General features: G+C 56.4%; 3 protein-coding genes across 13 annotated transcripts in view; 2 read left to right on the top strand and 1 right to left on the bottom strand.

Annotated features, from left to right (window-relative positions):
• The window catches only part of EEIG1 (estrogen-induced osteoclastogenesis regulator 1), a 39,853-nt gene extending 29,735 nt beyond the window's left edge, over positions 1 to 10,118 (top strand). The window contains exons 4-11 of one of the 2 annotated variants that reach the window (XM_050760169.1): positions 730 to 846; positions 2,532 to 2,578; positions 2,721 to 2,875; positions 5,191 to 5,295; positions 5,382 to 5,577; positions 6,102 to 6,223; positions 6,316 to 6,385; positions 7,762 to 10,118. In XM_050760169.1, the coding sequence (XP_050616126.1) occupies positions 730 to 846; positions 2,532 to 2,578; positions 2,721 to 2,875; positions 5,191 to 5,295; positions 5,382 to 5,577; positions 6,102 to 6,223; positions 6,316 to 6,385; positions 7,762 to 7,807 (858 nt within the window). In that variant the 3' untranslated portion in view covers positions 7,808 to 10,118. Of the gene's footprint in view, positions 1 to 149; positions 847 to 2,531; positions 2,579 to 2,720; positions 2,876 to 5,190; positions 5,296 to 5,381; positions 5,578 to 6,101; positions 6,224 to 6,315; positions 6,386 to 7,761 lie in introns of both variants that reach the window. The other variant, XM_050760170.1, reaches the window with a different exon arrangement.
• DPM2 (dolichyl-phosphate mannosyltransferase subunit 2, regulatory) overlaps positions 1 to 16,171 on the top strand; it is a 285,267-nt gene extending 269,096 nt beyond the window's left edge. For 4 of the 10 annotated variants that reach the window (XM_050760486.1, XM_050760485.1, XM_050760482.1 and 1 more), the window contains exons 2-4: positions 13,098 to 13,129; positions 13,764 to 13,853; positions 14,629 to 16,171. In XM_050760486.1, the coding sequence (XP_050616443.1) occupies positions 13,127 to 13,129; positions 13,764 to 13,853; positions 14,629 to 14,928 (393 nt within the window). In that variant the 5' untranslated portion in view covers positions 13,098 to 13,126 and the 3' untranslated portion in view covers positions 14,929 to 16,171. Of the gene's footprint in view, positions 1 to 6,238; positions 6,249 to 9,600; positions 9,611 to 12,459; positions 13,130 to 13,763; positions 13,854 to 14,628 lie in introns of those variants that run through there. The other 6 variants (XM_050760488.1, XM_050760489.1, XM_050760484.1 and 3 more) reach the window with 5 other exon arrangements.
• BBLN (bublin coiled coil protein) overlaps positions 1 to 19,163 on the bottom strand; it is a 287,657-nt gene that overhangs the window by 215,287 nt on the left and 53,207 nt on the right. The window lies entirely within an intron of this gene.

The raw sequence follows: 19,163 nt of genomic DNA on the forward strand, positions 1-19,163 counted from the left end.
ATCTCGGCTCACTTCCCGTCCTGCCTCAACCTCAGCTTTACACCCTCCAGGCTAATTTTTTTTTTTTTGTATTTTTAGTACGGGGTTTCACTGTGGTCTCGACCTTGTGGCCTCCATACAGGCTTGAGCCACCGCGCCCGGCCACACAGAGCTTTCTTAGCACATGCCCTCTTTGCCCTTACTCCCACTTCCCTCCCCATCCCTCGATCCTCTGCCCAGAGTTCCTGAGGGCCTGTTCAGACCCTGAACTCTGCCCAGCAGCCCCTCACTCTGGCCTCTACCAGGTTGCCTTCCCTGGGGCTCCTGCTCATCCTGCAGGGCCTGTGGGGGTGTCCCATCACTTCCCACAGGCCTTCCCTCCTCCCCTGCCTGCTGACCCGGCAGCTCCCTACAGCACGGCCTTGTTTCCCAGGGAACAATGCATCTGTGTCACGGACAACAATGTCCTTTCATGTCAGGCGCACTGGCCCCGGTGCACGCTGGGACGTGGCACAAAGGGTGCTTTGTCCAGCTCAGGGATGTGAGCTCCTGGCTTTGCCATGTTGGTGCTGCCGACCCGGGGCCTCTGTCCTTGGGTCCAGTTATGCAACAGTCAGTCGGGGCTGTGGGGTGGGCCCAGGGGCTTTGTCTGTCTCCCTCCCCAACTTTTGCCAAGTTACCCCTTCTGGGCTTCCGCCAGTCAGGAGTCCACACTCTCTCAGCCTCCCACACGCTCCTCTCACCTCCTAGCTGGGCTTCGCTGACTTGAACCTGGCTGAATTTGCGGGCTCGGGCTCCACGGTGCGCTGCTGCCTGCTCGAGGGATATGACACGAAGAACACTCGCCAGGACAACTCTATCCTTAAGGTACCAGGGATCCTGCCGCCTCTGCCACCCTGACCATGGGGTGGGGACAAACCGGGCTGCTCATCAGAACCCCCTGGAGAAGGGTTGTTAAAAATACAGGCCTTACCTGAATAGGTAGACATCGGGAAGGTGCAAGTCCAGGAATCAGAAAACCACTATCAGAGGGAGGCCTGGCTTAGCTGCTGGCCTCAGTTTCCCCATCAAGATCAGGGCGGGGCCCTGATTGTCTCCAAGTTTGGCAAGCGCTTGCAGTGGGTCCACATCATACTGACTGCATGCCCTCTCTTCTCTCGTGGTCCCCTGACAGCAGCCCCACGAGCTGTGGTGTCTTTGATTAGTCCCAGCTTCAAATGGGAGGAAGTTGAGGCACAGACATTAAGTCATTTACCTGGAGTCACAGACAGAGCTGGCATCTGACCCCCAGCCAGTTGACTTCTTGGCCCAGCTCCTAATCCTGCCCCAAGTGACAGGCGGTAGGTAGCCTGGCCCCTAGTGGATTATCAGCGAAAACGATGGCTGCTGAGGGCTCTGGGGCAGGCATGGGCAGGTTTCCAATAGCCAGGGCATCCCCACCCCCAGGCAGCTGCCTTGTTGGCCTTTTGGGAACAGAAATGTCTGGGTGTCCATCATCAGCACACCTCTCTTCCTCTGTTTCCACACCTTCCACCTGGCCAGGAAAACAGGCTGTCCAAACAGCACCTCTGCAAGGGGACCCAGGGAGAGCCTATTGTATCTGGAGCAGAGCTGGGCAGGAGGTGGTGAGCAGGGACTCTGGGGCCTCCTAGACCCTTCGCAGAGGGAACCGGAGATGCCAGAAAGGGTCCAGACTGTCTTGGGAGCCGGAGCCTTTCAGCCTCAGTCAGGCTGAAAAGCACAGCCACAGTAGCCCTGTGCACCTCAGGCCAGATCAAGGGAGCCTGGGGGCCAGGTAGCCTTGGGTTCAAGGGCAACTCCCCCACGTCCTGTCTGCAGGGTCTTGGGAGTCACTTCCCCTCTCTGAGTCTTGGTTCCCTCATCAACAGCCTGGGGCTAGGCTGCTTTCATGGCCGAGTGAATAAGCCATAGAAAGCATCAACCTAGTGGTCACCCTTTCATAAGTGGTGGCCCCAGCATCTGTGCCCCTCTTTCCCACCTGCTCATCCTTTGCCTGTCACTCCATCTCAGCCTAGATTTTAGGATCCAAATGTTGCCACATTTGGGCTCTTAAGTTTGCAATGACTTCATGCTTTATTCATCAGACTTTCACCAAACCCTGCCCGCCACCTGCTGTGCCAGGCCCCATGAGCCCTCTTCCCTCTCCTGCCTGCTGGGTTAAGCTCTGTACTCCTTACACAGGGCCGGGGGTGAGTGTGTGACTCCACCCTGGAGAAGCTCACTGTCTAGGCCTGTAGCTGACTGCAGTCCGCTCACTCTGCCAGGCGCAGGGCTAAGCCCAGGCCTCACCTTGCTATGCCCTCCCCTCTGGTCTGCCAGGCAGGCCTTGGTACCATCTCTGTCCTCCACACAGGGAAACTGGGCTCAAAGAGGTTAGGTGGCTTTGCCAGAGCCCCCAAGTCAGTAGGGGGCAGAGAGACAGGACTGGAGTCCAAGCCCTTCTGAGGCCAGAGCCGAAAGGCTGCAGGGGGCCTTGCTCCTGGGCGGGCTGTGGGTGGCCAGGGCATGGCTGATTGCTCCCCTTGCCACAGGTCACCATTGGTATGTTCCTGCTCTCTGGAGACCCCTGCTTCAAGACGTGAGTGCTGGCACAGGCCTAGGGGGCGGATGGGAGCCCAGTCCTGGGCACTGGGGGTGGAGGAACAGGGACTCTTGGTGTCCTCCGTTTTCGTCTGGTCCTGAAGCGGGGCACCCTAGTCACACCTGTCTGTCTTCCCAAGGCCACCATCTACTGCCAAGTCCATCTCCATCCCAGGCCAGGATTCCTCCCTGCAGCTGACATGTAAGGGTGGCGGGACCAGCAGTGGTGGCAGCAGCACCAACTCCTTGACTGGGTCCCGGGCCCCCAAGGCCCGGCCCACCATTCTCAGCTCAGGTACAGTTCCTCATCTGCCCGCGCCTCCCCTGCTAGTGGCCCAAGGGCTTTACCTCCATGTCATGCCCAGGTCCCCAGGGAGATGCTGACTGAGGGGAAGGTGATGGTGGGAGGGTGTTTGCATGCTCCTGCTGGGCTAATGACATCTGAGTACCTTGTGTGTGCTGGCTATGCTCCTGGGCCCTGAGATCACAGCAGTGCCCTGGACTGAGACTGATGTGGCCTCCCCATCCTCATGGCCCTGCAGTCTAGCAGGAGAAACAGGCCTCAGCCAAGTCATAGGTAAATGACATGCATGTCTACCTGCAAACAGGGTAAGAGCTGGGGAAGACAGGCCCAGAAGGTGGGATCCATCCGGGGCCAGGGAAGGCTTCCCTGAGGATGTGGTGTCTGAGCTGCATTCGGAGGGTGAGGCACAGTATACCTGGCAGAGGGACGTGCTGGGACCTCTTGCTCTCCCACGTGCTCTATGACCTTGACTGGCCAGTTTGCCTCTCCCTGTCTCGGTGTTCTCTGGAAAATGGGATTGGTAATAGCAGTTACATCCCAGGTCACTTTGGGGATTAACTGTCCACATGTGGGCACCTGCCCCGCACATGGTAAGCACTCAGTGGGCACTCTGGTTTTTGTTTTTGTTTTTTTAGACAGAGTCTCACTCTGTCACTAGGCTGGAGTGCAGTGGTGCAATCTCGGCTCACTGCAACCTCCGCCTCCCGGGTTCAAGCATTTCTCCTGCCTCAGCCTCCGGAGTAGCTGGGACTACAGGCGAGCACCACCATGCCCAGCTAATTTTTTTTTTTTTTTTTTTTTTTTGTATTTTTAGTAGAGACAGGATTTCACCGTATTAGCCAGGATGGTAGCCAGGATGGTCTTGCTCTCCTGGTCTCGTGATCTGTCTGCCTCGGCCTCCCAAAATGCTGGGATTACAGGCGTGAGCCACCACGCCTGGCCGGGCACTCTGTTTTTATTAAATTATCACTGGTAATAATGTTATGAAAAATGTGAAAGAGCCCCAACCCCCAGAGGAGATGGCGTGGCAATTAGGAGGAGGGGGTGCTGCCCGGACAGGAGCTCTGGCCTGCCCCCAGGTGTTTGCTGGGCCCCCTCAACCCTAAGCAGGGCCCCCAGAGGTATGAGCCTTGGACCGCCCCCAGGTGATTAGTGAACAAGGCATCAGGTGGCAACCCTGATTGTCCCACAGAATCAGTTAGAGCACAGGCCTCGTGTGACCCAGCAGATGCTTGCCAAGTGATTCTGCCTCTGTGAACTGGGAGCGGTGAGGGATCCTCTGACCTCAAGGGTCTGGCCTTCCTTCACTCCCTCTTCCCCTGCAGACCCAGCCAGCTGAGGCCCGGAACAGAAAGCTGGGGGCTTCCCAGCACAATTACTCTCTCCAGCCCCTGGATGGGAGTCCCCAGAAGAGAGATGTATCTGGGGATCAGGCCACCCCAGCGCAGGTGGTACCTTCGTGTGAAGTAGAAGAGGCCCCTCCCCCAGGCAGGGTGGGACTTGAGTGCCCACTTGCCTCTGGAGCTGGGCTCACCCCATATGCAGAGAACCTGTTGGGGACTTGAAAAGCCACATAGTTATGGATGGGCACACAGGCCAGCCTGGGGTATCACAGGCCAGCCTGGGGTGTGTTGCTGGAGGGCGGGTGGGTACTCAGAGCCCTGGGTAGGTCCCACCTGGTCCCTTATGCCTCCTGTTGGGGAGTGCCAGGAAAATCTGTTTTGAAGTTGGACTTATGGGTAACTTGGGACAGGACTGTGGGCCTGTCCCTTTGGGCCAGCCTGCTCCCCTTCACCCTGTCCCTTCCACTCCAACTCTGCTGACCCAGGCCCCTTCCAGCCTCGGGGCCTCTGCCAATGCTGTTCTCTGTGCCTGGAAGGCCCTTGCCCTCCTGAGGCCTTAGCTGGCTCCCTCCAGCGATATGTCCTGGAGGTCTGCCATTAAGGCCATCTCCTTGGAGAAGCCTTCCCTGTCCTCAGACTGGGCCAGACCCCCAGTAAGCACTGTTCCCTGCTCTGCACCTCTCACTGCACTTGTGGGTAATGGAGGCAGTTTTTGTTCAGCATTCCTCCTCGCTGGTCTGTGGTGGGCACCCCACACAAGGATGCCCTCTGTGGAATCAACGGACCTGGGTTCAGAAGGTGACCTGTGGCTCAGGCTGGTTGCTGCTCCTCTGAACCTGTTTTTCAGTCTGTTAAATGGCTCCCCGCCATGGGAGGCTCTGTGAGGGCACGCTGTGAAGGGCAATGGTGAGCAGCACTGGGTGACCCCTGTCACCTCACCCCTTGCTGCTTTCTGCCTTCCAGGGCTGCCAGAGGAACCCGACCAGAACCTGTCCAGCCCTGAGGAGGTGTTCCACTCTGGCCACTCCCGCAACTCCAGCTATGCCAGCCAGCAGTCCAAGATCTCTGGTGAGTGGCTGCCTGGCCCTGCCCCTGCGGCCTCCTCCTTCCTCGGGATCCCCCATTATGACGATCCCCTGCGGCGCCCCCAACAGGCTACAGCACAGAGCACTCACGCTCCTCCAGCCTCTCAGACCTGACGCACCGCCGCAACACGTCCACCAGCAGCAGCGCCTCTGGGGGCCTTGGCATGACTGTGGAGAGCCCTGAGGGCAGTGAGCGGGAGCACCGGGCCCCGGAGAAGCCACCACGGCCACCCCGGCCCCTGCATCTGTCCGACCGCTCGTTCAGGTGAGGCCTACTGCTTGGTGCCCCCTGGAGAACAGACCCCTCCCAGTGGTGCCTTGAACCTCCGCTTGAACCTCTGTGTTACCTACCTGTAACACAGGGACCGTAGGGTCCCCAACTCAGTGGATTGGGTGGTGATGATTCCACCAACTCATGGCCCTGAAGGGTGCAGCCATGCCCGGCATGCAGCAGGTTCTGTTCATGGCTGCTGTTGTGGTTTTGCGGATCGGACAAGAGCACAGTCTGTGGGCCTGACAACTGGGCTAAGCCTTAGAGCCACTCCTTATGCGCTGGATGGCCTTGGAAAGCTGACTTACCTGCTCGTTGCCTGGCATCCTCGTCTATAAAACTGGCTCATGATGGCAGCTGCACCCTATTGTGCACTCAGGGGTTCAGTGGAGCACAGCACGGAGCACACAGGGGCATTCTGAGCACTGCTGCAGCTGGCCGGCATTATTGTCGTGGTTTTGTGCTTGCGCCTGTTACTGCCCTGACCATTGTGACTTGCCCCCCAAAATCCGACCCAGGCGGAAGAAGGACTCGGTGGAGAGCCACCCGACCTGGGTGGATGACACGAGGATCGATGCGGATGCCATCGTGGAGAAGATCGTGCAGAGCCAGGACTTCACGGATGGCAGCAACACCGAGGGTGAGCCGTGCCGGGCTGGTGGGGGCGAGGCCACCTGCTCCAAGGGCTAGCCCTGCCCCGCTTAGCTTCCATCCTCCCCTGTGTTCCCACAGACAGCAACCTCCGGCTGTTCGTGAGCCGTGATGGCTCCGCCACGCTGAGCGGCATCCAGCTTGCCACCAGGTAGGGCAGGCTCAGGGAGGGGTCATCGGGGTGGCTGGGGCTTGGGGGTGAGAGCAGAGTCCCCACAGTCCACTCACCTGGCCTTGAATGCCAAGTCTTGTCGCCACAGTGTGACCCTGGGCCTGTCATGTCTGAAGCTCCCTTTCCCCATCCGTCAGGCAGTGTGGACACCACCACCTCACCTGGGAGCCTGGGGCAGTGAGGGCACGGACGGGTTCGGTCAGTTCCCATGGTTCACAGGGTCGCCTCAGGCGGTGCCTGGCACAGGGCTCGGCACATGGCAGGGGCCTCACAGGTTTATTTAGAATCCTCCCTTCCCCTTCCTCCCAGCTCCAGGGACTGGGAACAATGGTGGTGGTGATGCCTCATGGGTTTACTGAACAAATCTTTCCCTAGCACCATCTAGGCACCAGGCCCTGAGCGAAGGCCTGGTTTAACGCAGGCTGCTGCCTACACGGCATCCACAGATGGTGGGGATAGATGAGACCAAACTTGCAGGAACTACAGTTTATAGAGTCTATGCCGCGTCACAGGCATTCATTCGGAGCATGTTGACTGTGTGCCTGGCTCTCCATGTGCTTTTGGCTCACCGAATGAACGAGCGAGTGAGCAAATGAGCTTCCCACCGGCAGGCTGCTGAGGGCAGGTGGGGAACCTGCCTAACATCCACATCCCCAGGGAAGAGACATGGCCAGGCTGCTGCGCCGAGGCTGCCCTTTCACGCTGCTCTGCTGACTCCTGCTGGCCACAGCCTGGAATGGCAGCCGTCACCTTGCAGTAGTCTTCCTGGGCTGCTCTGGGGTGGGGGTGGGGGAGCGGTGAGCAAGAAGGAAACTGAGGGGCTGGCTTCCTTAGGGGTTTGTAAACACACCCCTCCCTGGCCCCCTCTGAAAATGAGGAAGCATCTCTGGGAAAGAAACCAATCTGGTTGGGAGTGAGATCACAGCAGAGCTACATGCTGAGCCCCAAGAGTCCCCGACTCCAGGACTCTGCCTGGGCTCAGCAGGGAAAGGAGCTGACCAGGTTTCCTGACTTCCCACTGCCCTCTTGGCCACCCTCACATCCCTCTGAGCCTCAGTTTCTTCACCTGTCAAGTGGGGCAGGGTGCAGTCACTCCCTGCCAAGGTGACTATGAGGATGGCGTGGCACAGCCAGACGTGCCTGGAAGCGCTCTGCAGGCCCCACAGACTGATGTTTACTATCTGTGTCACTGTGGGCAAGGGACTTACCATCGCTGGGCCTTGGTTTTGGCCCCTTTGCAACACAGGGCTGGTTAACAGCACCTGCTTGTGAAACACCTCCAAAGGCCTGGTCCAGTGGAGCGCTCAGGACATGGGACATTGAGGGGGACATGCTGACCTGTGTCTCACCTGCAGGGTCTCTTCTGGGGTCTACGAGCCAGTTGTGATTGAAAGCCATTGAGGAGCAGGTGTCCGGGCTGGAGAAGAGTACTGCTTTCTCTGGAGTCCAGACCCGCATCATTCCATGAGGAACGTTCCCCTTCAGATCACCTCTGCGCCACATCTCCTCCATGCCTCCTCCATGCACTCCAGTCCACACTGTCCCCCTAGCATCATTCCATTGCCCTCCCCTCCATGCTGGGACCCTCCTGGCCCACCAAGGCCCAGGCACCACTGTGAATATTCTCCTCTGAACCACTAGAGGGCAGGCCAGGCGGGCCAGGTGGGCCCATACAGCTCGTGGACAAGAAGGAGCTGGCCAGGACTGTTGCTGCCAGAGACTGACCCGGCCCTCTGGCTGAGGACATGCAGCAGCTCCTAAATGTAGAGATGCCTGTGACTGAGGGGCTTCTCTACCTGTGTCCCCACTCACTCCAGGAGCATTGGCTTTGGTCACGTCTTAGCAGCAGGGCCTTGCTCCATTGTTCCCTTGCCCTGGTGGTGGGGGGCCAGACCGCCTCCAGAATCCTGCACCTGTGACTGTCTGACTGCTTAGTGCTTCAGCTGTCCCTTCCTGTGTCCTGGGGGACCTGCTGGCGGCCTCTTCCTGGGAGCCATGACCTCACACCCCACCCACACTCCAGATCGAGACCCCTGCCTCCCCCGGCGAAAGTCCTCCCGCTGCCTTGCAGCCTGCACTTTGCACATGCTCACCCCCAGCACAGTCCCGCTGGCCCCTCACCTCCCCTTCCCTGGGCCCCTTCCCAAAGACTCCTGGTCACTGCCTGCTGTGCAGTCAGAGGCCCAGGGTCCAGCAGCCCGGCGGGAACGGGTGCTGCCTCTCCTCCCTCCAGTTAGCTCCAGCTCAGGTCTGAGACCTGTGCTGAGAAAGGTCTGAGCACTGACGGTGCCCTCTGCCCAGGGCTGGGTCCTGAGCAGCTGGTTTTCCTGCAGGAAGGTTGGAGCAAGCAAAGTCCTTCTCTGCCCTCAGGGTCAGCTGCCCAGACTGGGGTGGATGCCAGAGAGGCAGGTGGGCTGTGGCTAGACTGGTCCGGAGCTGGCTTCATTGCCAGAAAAGCCTCAGCCTTCCTCTGTAAGCATCCCCCGTTCTGGGCAAGGGGGAAGGGCTCCTTTAAGGGGTGTGCTTTCCCAGCGGGGAGCAGTCTGGCCCTGCCCCCTACTAAAGCCTCTGCTCTCAGCACTTTCCCCCAAGTCCTTGTAACTTGCTTGAAGGTGGGTTCTGGCTGCCAGCCAGTCCCTGGACAAACTCTCCTGCCCCTTTAAAATTTCACTCATTTTGTATAAACCCAGCAGGCTGGTGTTTACTTAGCCCTGTAGCTTTTTTCATTTTTTCTTTCCTTCTTTCTTCTTGAGTTCACGGTTCAATATTGTCTCCTCCCCCAGGTGAGGGGAGGTGCTGCTTTTCTGCCCCACTTGCCGGCTGGTTCCAGCAGCGCTGGGGCCCAGCTGGGGGGCCGGGATGGGGCTTCTCTCTCTGGGAGGGGTGCAGGTGCCCTCCCCAGACGGGGAGGGTTCCTTCCCTAGTTCCCCATCTTCCCTTGCTGGTGAGAGTTGGGCTGCTTGGTCTTGGAACTCCCTGGCATTGGGACCAGAGCATTTCTAGCATTTGTTGTTGTTTTACTCACCTAACCCTTAGAAAATGAATGTTAGAAGGTGCCTGCCGAGGTGGGACAGAGTGTTTACTCGGGCTAGAGAAGGCTCTGCTCAGCCCTGAGAGTCCCTTCCTGCCCCACAGATACTGGCACTTTAAAAAGGAAGCTGACCACACTGTGTCCAGATGAATTCGCCCCCAGAAGATGGGGGGAGTTCTGTCCTGCCCTTCTGTGTCTGTGTGACCTCACCCAGCCTAGGAGGGAGGTGCATTCAGGGTAGATTTGCCTCTCATTCAAAGTTCTGGGGCTTTGGGCAGAAAATAGCTGGCTTTGGTGCTGTTGGGGAGACTCCTCCAGACCAGGAACACCGGAAGGAGACAGAGCCTGCCACATCCTCCCACGCCAGGCCCTGGGCCAGGGTGATGGGACTGAGAATTCGGCCACAACCAAATTGATGCTGGCTGGAGCCAGAGGCCAGAAAGCCTGGCTTTGTTGTTCCCATGTGGGAGCCCTGTCCTCAGCCCTCCTGTCCCCTTGAGCTCAGTGAATTCCCACCAGGCGCCCACAGCTCCTGGACTTCAAATTCTATATATTGAGAGAGATGGAGAGTATATCGGAGATATTTTTGGAAAGGAATTGGTCTATGCAATGTCAGATTGGAATCTTCTTGAAAGTTTAACGTTTTTATTAGGAGATTTAAAAAATAAAGGTCTACAATATGTTTAGGGGTTTTTTTTTTTTGCTTTTTTTTTCTTTCCTGTTTACTGCACAAACTGACCACATGGCATGTCTGCCAGGATGGAGGGTGTCCATGTTCTCTGTCTTTAGGGAGGTGATCAAGGAGGTGGGGGGAGGTGTCTTTTTTTTCTTTGAGTCCCCTCCTTTCTAACAGAATGTTGCCACCACTACTTGACTGGGCTGTGTTTGTTCCTCTGTCCCAGCTTCTGTTGTAGAAAATAACATTGTTAGGGGAAATCAGCCTAGTGTCAGTGTCTTGGTTTGAGAGGAAAAAATTAAATGTTTCGGTTTTTGTTTCTTTTGCTGTTTTGTTTTTACCTTGTTACTTTATCATATTGACTTTAGGGTCAAAGGCAACATCAGAAGGAAGTCAGATATGTATAGTGACATTCCAGGGGTGGGGAAGATGTAGGGGTCCAGGGTTCTCCCGGTCCTGGCTACAGGCACAATCATCACCACCTTCATCATTCCAGATTCCTGAGGAGGAAACAGAAGGCCGTTACCTGCCAGCCTCATACTGAGCGAAAGCTCCGTCCTCAGGGCCAAGTTCTAACCACTGCCCTGTAGACCTTCTCTGCAATCAAGTGGCCTCTAAGGAGCATGCCTGAGGACAAATAACTGTGCCTGTTTCCTCACCTGCAGATGGGGTTATCAACGCGAGTGTACAGCCTGACCTATAGGAGGTGTGAATGTGTTCCCAAACTAAAGCCCCAGGCTGCCATCGTTTACAGGCCCAGGCTTGCCCTGGGCCCCTCACCCCTGTTTCTGACCCTCCCAAGTCGCTCTGGGACAGGCAAGTCACTCTGGGTCTTTAATGAGCTTGGAGGTGGCAGGAAGCTACAATGGTACTGGCCAGGCCAGGAGGAATCAGGCCACCAGGGCTCCATCTCTATCCCAGGATAGCATTCACCCCACTCCTCAGGGCTGACCCCCACTTACGGCCTCTTTAAACCCTGAAGGCGGATTCTGCCCCTTCCTCTGTTACATGCACAACCGGGGAGGGAGGTAAAAGTGGGCTCCTAGCTGAGCCCAAAGTCTCCTGAGAGATAAGGGAAAAGAATCGGATTGTAGGTTTAAAAATGTTGCTCTTGGCCAGGCGCAGTGGCTCACACCTATAATCCCAGCACTTTGGGAGGCTGAGGCTCTAGGAGGCAGATCACCTGAGGTCAGGAGTTTGAGACCAGCCTGACCAACATGGAGAAACCCCATCTCTACTAAAAATAGAAAAATTAGCTGGGCGTGGTGGTGACTGCCTGTAATCCCAGCTACTCAGGAGGCTGAGGCAGGAGAATCACTTGAACCCAGGAGGCAGAGGTTGCAATGAGCCAAGATTGTGCCATTGCACTCCAGCCTGAGTGACAGGATGGGCTTCCAACAAACCAATGAGATAAATGCCAGAGGGAGTGAACCATGCCAGGCTCAAGTACATCTCTCCCCAAACCCCCCAGGTGGGGACAGCAGGCCAAAGGCCTCCACATAACCCCTCAGGGAGGCCTGGAGTCAAGGATCTATACTCCAGGATCTAAACAATCACTGAATTTTAAAGCTGGCTGGTTCAAAACTCTTACTTTGGGCCGAGCGCGATGGCTCACACCTGTAACCCAAGCACTTTTGGAGGCTGAGGTGGGCGGATCACCTGAGGTCAGGAGTTTGATACCAACCTAGCCAACACGGTGAAAACCCATCTCTACTAAAAACACAAAAATTAGCTGGACGTGTTGGCACGCGCCTATAGTCCCAGCTACTCGGGAGGCTGAGGCAAGAGAATCACTTGAACCCAGGAGGCGGAGGTTGCAGTGAGCTGAGAACACGCCACTGCACTCCAGCCTGGCCGACAGTGAGACTCCCATCTCTGGGGGAAAAACAAAAAAACAAAAAAAAACTCTTACTTTGGGCCAAGCCTCCACGGGGTGCCAGGGATACAGCAGCAATCTCAGATCCTACCCTCAGGGAGCTGACAGGGCCGGATGAACAAGTGTGTCAGTGAATTAAAAGGCACAGGAGGCTGGGCACGGTGGCTCACGCCTGTAAACTTTTGGAGGCCGAGTTGGGAGGATCACTTGAGCCCAGGAGTTCGACACCAGCCTGGGTAACATAGAACTCCGTCTCTAAGAAAGAAAAAAAACCCTTCCCAGCTGGCTTCCCTGAGGAACGTGGCGTCCCAGTGAGGCTGGATGGATGAGGAGCAGCCGGCCGGTGAGTGGTGGGGGCCCGCGTTCCTATCTCGGAGCTGAAGAAGCCTGGAAGATGATCTGGCCCAACATCCCTTTGTTCTCAGAGGAAGGATCCTCCAAGATCGGGGAGGGGCCTGTGCGTGGGTTCTGGTCCGAAACATGTCTGGGCTGCTGCGAGAGGCAGCCGGTGAAGGAAAGGAGGGGACATCCAGAGGGTGGCCCAGGAGGCCAGGCGATGGTGAGGAGGGCGCCCCCTCTCCACCAATCCAAATCCTCCCCATTCATGCGGGCTGGGGACAGACCCTCCCCCGCCCATCCTAGGCTGAAAAGTGAACATTCTCTGCGCCTTTCCCACCTACAGACTAGTTAACGGCCCCCCAGTTCCCGTGTCGGCTTCACCACTGACTCGGATTGGGATCTACCTTTCTCTGAGCCTCGCTTTTCCCATCTGAAAAATGGAACTTCCGATCCCGCACTCCCATCTCACTCTGACCCCAGGACTTTGGGATACTTAGAGATTGGCTTTTGGTGGGGCGGCGACAGGACTGTGGCCATGAAGGCCAGGGAGTCTGGGTCCCCAACTCGGTCCCATTCCCTAGGGAGATTCGGGCAGCAACCGGCCCCACAATGCTCTTGAGAACTACACTTCCCCGATATGCAAAGGGGAAGGAGGCGGTTCCTGCTAGTCTCCGACGACGTGGGCCTGAGCCGGCCTGGGGACTACGACTCCCGGCGCGCTCCGCAGCCCAAAGCCGGAAAAGCGTGAATCCGGAACCGGATGTGGCTTGCGGCTCCGGTGACTGAACGCGCGGGGAAATGGTGAGATTGGGACAGAGTGCGGGAGATAGGGGCGTCTGGGGGTGGGGTCTCGGGTGCTCAGGAGCTGGGGCATGGGCACTGGAACGGGGATTGCTCTCCCGCCCCCGCCATTGTACGGACGATAACGCGGAGGCCTGGCATTCTCTCCCAGCCTAGAAACTGATCCCTAGTCAGCCCTCTAGCATCTGTTTTTTTTTTTTTTTTTTTTTTTTTTTTTTTTTTTTTTTTTTTTTTTGAGACGGAGTCTCGCTCTGTCGCCCAGGCTGGAGTGCAGTGGCGGGATCTCAGCTCACTGCAAGCTCCGCCTCCCGGGTTCCCGCCATTCTCCTGCCTCAGCCTCCCGAGTAGCTGGGACTACAGGCGCCCGCCACCTCGCCCGGCTAGCTTTTTGTATTTTTTAGTAGAGACGGGGTTTCACCCTGTTAGCCGGGATGGTCTCGATCTCCTGACGTCGTGATCCGCCCGTCTCGGCCTCCCAAAGTGCTGGAATTACAGGCTTGAGCCACCGCGCCCGGCCTCCTCTAGCATCTGTTGAATGGGAAGCTTAGACCGTGATCGGGCCGCGACGCCCCGCCTCCATTAGTACGCCAAAATAGAGAGTCACTTCGTCAGCTGAGACCTCCCTTTTCTCCAGGCCACGGGGACAGACCAGGTGGTGGGACTCGGCCTCGTCGCCGTTAGCCTGATCATCTTCACCTACTACACCGCCTGGGTGATTCTCTTGGTATGTCATTCTCCCCGTCCGCTGCTCACCTTCCCGTAGCCCTGGCACCGCCAAAGCAACTTCTATGTAGGTTCTAGGCACGGCGCTGGCTTCATTGCCTGCCTTATCTCTTGAAATCTTCAAAACAACGCTATGAGGAAGATGCCAGTGGTGCCGCATTTTTTAGATGAGATAGCTGAGGCTCGGGGAGAAGGATCTGGCCCAAGATTGCATCCTTAGCCGCTACACTTAAAACTCTGTTTCCAGCTTGCTTTGACTTTTGGGGGAGTTATGTTCCTTCTGGGTTAGCCTGCTGACTCAGGCATGGCAAGCGCCAGTGATATCTGTGAAGGCCTTTAGGATATTTTTTTCTTGTGGGAAAACTTGTTGGTCATTGCTTAAGAAGTGCAGTGTGTTTGGAAGTGCAGAACTTGCTATCCTTTAGGGAAAAAATATTAGTGAAGAATCCCTGGAGGCCCAGGTTGGGAGTCAGTCGAGGATTCCTCATGTACTATTTGCTAGGCTGTGAGTGCCTTAGGGCTGGTCTCTTGTCCCCTGTTCTCTTGTCCCCACCACCAACCTATGGCAGGCACCAAAGCAAGTGCCCGGTAAATACCAATAAGAAATTAAGGAAGGAAACAAACCATGACACCCAAATGCCATAATCTTAAAGAAAAGCAAATGCAGGCCCAGTGCTCTGAATGGGCCAGCCCCTTAGATGCTGGAGGTGGTGTGTTTGGGCTTGGGGGCTGGGCAAGGCGAGCAAGGCTCACCAGAGCTCTGCCCTCGATGCCAGCCATTCATCGACAGTGAGCATGTCATCCACAAGTATTTCCTGCCCCGAGCCTATGCTGTCGCCATCCCACTGGCTGCAGGCCTCCTACTGCTCCTGTTTGTGGGTAAGTCATCACTTCCTCCCCTTGACCCCGGGCAGGGTTTCGGAGGGACCCCACCTCTGAACATGCTTCCACACTTTGGCACTGCTGGAAGCTCCTTGCCCCGAACTCACCCCTGGGGTTTTCCTGTTCATCCTTCGAGGTTGCCAGTCAGTAACCTCTGGGTTTCCTGGTGCCCCAGGCTTTTTGGACTCCAATGACCTGTCCCCCTCTTTCCTGCCCCCAACCCCATCATTGCTCTGCTTACACCTCAGTCACCCTCTTGTCACCCTGGCTTCTAATTCCTGCACCTCTCTCTCTCATGGCTTCCTAGGGGCGGGGACTGTGTCTCCATCATTACTGTGCATCTAGAATGGGCTGTGGCACTGAGGTTGTGCTCAGAAAGTCATTTGGATGAGTCAGTCAATAGCCGGGTGCCTGGATGATGGGTGGATGGATGGGTGGGTGGGTGAGGTATAGGAGGTGGGTAGGTATATAGGTGGACAAGTGGTTGACTGGGTGATCTATAGATGGGTGGATCTTGTTCCCCTTGGAATCTGAAACACTAAATGCAGCATCTTTGCCTGAGGCAGGCACTCAGCTGGTGTTTGTTGAATGAATGTGAGTGGACCTATGGCTTGACGAATGACTAGGGAGATAAGCAGGTTCCCTGGAGAGTGGTTGGGTAGGTTCACAGCCCTGCGTGTGGGTGGCTCTGCTGTGTCGTGCCCTGGCCTCCCAGCAGCCCTGAGCTTAGATCTTATGTGGCCTTTCTGGTCTATGTATTCCAGGACTGTTCATCACCTACGTGATGCTGAAGAGCGAGAGGGTGACCAAGAAGGCTCAGTGAAGGTCCCGCGGGGATGAGGCTGCCAGCCCCTTCTCTGCTTCCCCTCCAGCACAGGGACCAAGTAGGGGAGCCTGCAGAACCTGTCCAGGCACAGTGGCGCCTCCAGCCTGCCTGTCCTGCAGAGTCCCCATGACATGGAGCTTACCCCTCCCTGACCGGAGCCCCCTCCCTGACTCCCACTTCCGGAAGCTAGGAGGGAGGAATACCTGGAAGACTCCAGTCACCCCCTTCTTGCTCAGGGCCTAAAAGATGCTGGTCTCCCAACCTCACTCTCAGACTCCCTGCCACCTTTTCCCCCGGGTTCTGCCATGTTGCCTCACTTCCCCTCCTGTCACATGCTGACATTGGACTTAGCGGGTTCTAAGGCCGCATGTGTGACCTCTCTGACCTCTCTCCACAAGTCCTGCTCCTCCAGCAAGGCAGCTTTCCTTAGCCTGACACAGCCCAAGACCCCGCAAAGCCTTCTGGACCTGGAACGCCTGGGGAAGGACTGACAGACCCCAGGACCAGCCCTGGGCCTCAAGGCATATTAGCTGCTGACCGATCGCTCCTCATGGAGCTCCCCAGGGCTGGCCTGTTTGGGAGAGCTGACCAATAAACACTGATCATGTGTTTGTCTCTGTGCTGTGTTTACCCAGGGTCGGGGCTGGAGCGGGCTGGGAGTGGTCTTGGGTCAGGAGATCCTGTACAGTGGGGTTGACTCAGGGGCCTTCTGCCCTGACCCCGTGCGCTGGGGATAAAGCAGGGACTGGGAGAGATGTGCTTCCTACCCAATGGAGCTCACAGCTGGGAGTCATTGAAGGCCCTGGCACCCCTGTGCCATGCCTCCTCTGTGCCAGCTTGGGCAGGTTGGATTTATTACTTTAGGGACCCTTGGGCCACTCCCCTAAAAGCCCCACAGCCCAACTTAACGTGGCCCTGAGCAGCGAAGGCTGCTGTGTGTTCAGGTTGGCTGGACTGGCCCAGCCCCCAGCCCTCCAGCAGTCCCATTTGCCCGCACCTGGGCAGCTGGCTCTCCCATTTGCCACCGCACCTGGTATAAACCCCCATTCCTCAAACCCGGGACCCTCACTCTTCTTCCAGTTGGCAGAGGTATCTTCCTCATCACAGAGAAAAAAGAGGCCAACTGCAGACACCCGCCCTGTCCCTACCTGCTCCATACTCTGTCCTCCAGTCCAGGCAGAGCTGCCTACTTGGGCTCTGGATCCTAATCCACCAACCTCCAACTACTATAGTGGGAGCCTGAGGTCACAGATGGCCCCACCCTGTTGTGAGAAAAATCTCCACAGGATTCTCCCACTGTTTCCTAAGTGTGCTCGGGGATCCCACTTACAGGCCCTCTGTCAACCCAGTAGTTCCCACTAAGTGTCTCCCTCTGTCCATTTCACCACCAAGCTTCCCCAAAGGGGGTCCACATCTGCCTCCTGCATTTCCTCACCTCCTGCCACACTCAGCATCTGTCCCCATCTCCAGGCAGGCTCCAGCCACTGAGGCCACCAGCAGTGTCCACTCTATTTTTTTTTTTTTTTTTGTAATTTTTTTTTGTGACGAAGTTTCGCTCTTGTTGCCCAGGCTGGAGTGCAATGGCATGATCTCGGCTCACTGCAACCTCTACCTCCCAAGTTCAAGTGATTATCCTGTCTCAGCTTCCCAAATAGCTGGGATTACAGGCATGCGCCACCACACCAGCTAATTTTGTATTTTTTGTACAGACTGGGTTTCTCCATGTTGGTCAGGCTGGTCTTGAACTCTTGACCTCAGGCTATCCGCCTGCCTTGGCCCCCCAAAGTGCTGGGATTACAGGCATAAGCCACCATGCCCAGTTGATGTCCACTCTTTATTTTTTTTTATTTTTATTTTTATTTTTTGTTTTTTTGTGTTTTTTTTGTTTTTTGAGACGGAGTCTCGCTCTGTCGCCCAGGCTGGAGTGCAGTGGCGCGATCTCGGCTCACTGCAAGCTCCGCCTCCTGGGTTTACGCCATTCTCCTGCCTCAGCCTCCTGAGTAGCTGGGACTACAGGCGCCCGCCACCGCGCCCGGCTAATTTTTTGTATTTTTAGTAGAGACGTGGTTTCACCGTGGTCTCGATCTCCTGACCTTGTGATCCGCCCGCCTCGGCCTCCCAAAGTGCTGGGATTACAGGCGTGAGCCACCGTGCCCGGCCGATGTCCACTCTTTAAATCCAAAGGATGTCTGCTTGACTCTCAGCTGCATTTGGCCTGTGACATCCCCTGATCCGCTGTCAGCCACTTTCTTGATGTCTGTGATGACCATTCTTTTTGTTTGTTTGTTTGTTTGAGACAGAGTCTCTCTCTGCTGCCGGGGCTGGAGTGCAGTGGTACGATCTTGGCTCACTGCAACCTCTGCCTCCTGGGTTCAAGTGATCCTCCTGCCTCAGTCTCCCTAGTAGCTGGGATTACAGGCGCCCGCCACCACGCCCAGCAAATTTTTTTGTATTTTTAGTAGAGATGGAGTTTTGCCTTATTGACCAGGCTGGTTTCAAACTCCTGACCTCAGGTGATCCGCCTGCCTCAGCCTCCCAAAGTGCTGGGATTACAGGCATGAGCCACCATGCCGGACTGTGATGACCATTCTGCTATTTGATGTCTCACTCATGCTGTCTTCTGCCACGTGATGCTGGGCTCCTCAGGGATGTGTCACAAGCCTTCTCACTCTTGCCAGGCTCACCTCTGGCCCGATGCGTTGCACATGGCCCAGCTGCCCACCTGACATCCTCATCGGATGCCATGGTGGGAACCTCAAATGCATTCTCTCATGAGCTGAATTCTCATACTTCTCCCAGATCTGGCTCTCCTCCTCATGCCTTGCCCCCTCTAGTGACTGGTGTCCCATGTCCTTAACCTGGCTTTCTTCCTCATCCCCCCATCCACAGGACCCCAAGCTTTATCAATCCTCCCCTTTTCTCCCGGCCTCCAGCCACCTTCCTGATGCAAAGCCACCATCCTCTGCCCTAAGTCACAGATGGCTTCCTCACCACTTCTGCCCACTGTGGCCCCACCAGTCCAACTATGCATAACAACCAGTGCCCTTCAAAAATGTGCACCTTGACCAGGCACCGTGGCTCATGCCTGTAATCCCAGCACTTTGGGAGGCCAAGGTGGGTAGATCACTTGAGGTCAGGAGTTCGAGACCAGCCTGGCCAACATGATGAAACCCCGTTTCTACTAAAAATACAAAAATGGCTGGGTGTGGTGTCTCACGCCTGTAATCCCAGCACTTTGGGAGGCTGAGGCGGGTGAATCACAAGGTCAGGAGATCAATACCATCCTGGCCAACATGGTGAAACCCCGGTTCTACTAAAAATACAAAAATTAGCTGGACGTGGTGGCACATGCCTGTAATCCTAGCTACTCGGGAGGCTGAGGCAGGAGAATTACTTGAACCAGGAAGTCGGAGGTTGAAGTGAGCCGGGATCGCACCACTGCACTCCAGCCTGGCAACAGAAAGAGACTCCGTCTAAAAAAAAAAAAATTAGCCCAGCATGGTAGCACATGGCTGTAGTCCCAGCTCCTTGGGAGGCTGAGGCAGAAGAATCGCTTGAACCTGGGAGGCAGAGGTTGCAGTTAGCCAAGACCGCACCACTGCA

The sequence above is a fragment of the Macaca thibetana genome, chromosome 15 (genome assembly GCF_024542745.1).
Source record: "Macaca thibetana thibetana isolate TM-01 chromosome 15, ASM2454274v1, whole genome shotgun sequence".
Classification (NCBI taxonomy): Eukaryota; Metazoa; Chordata; class Mammalia; order Primates; family Cercopithecidae; genus Macaca; species Macaca thibetana.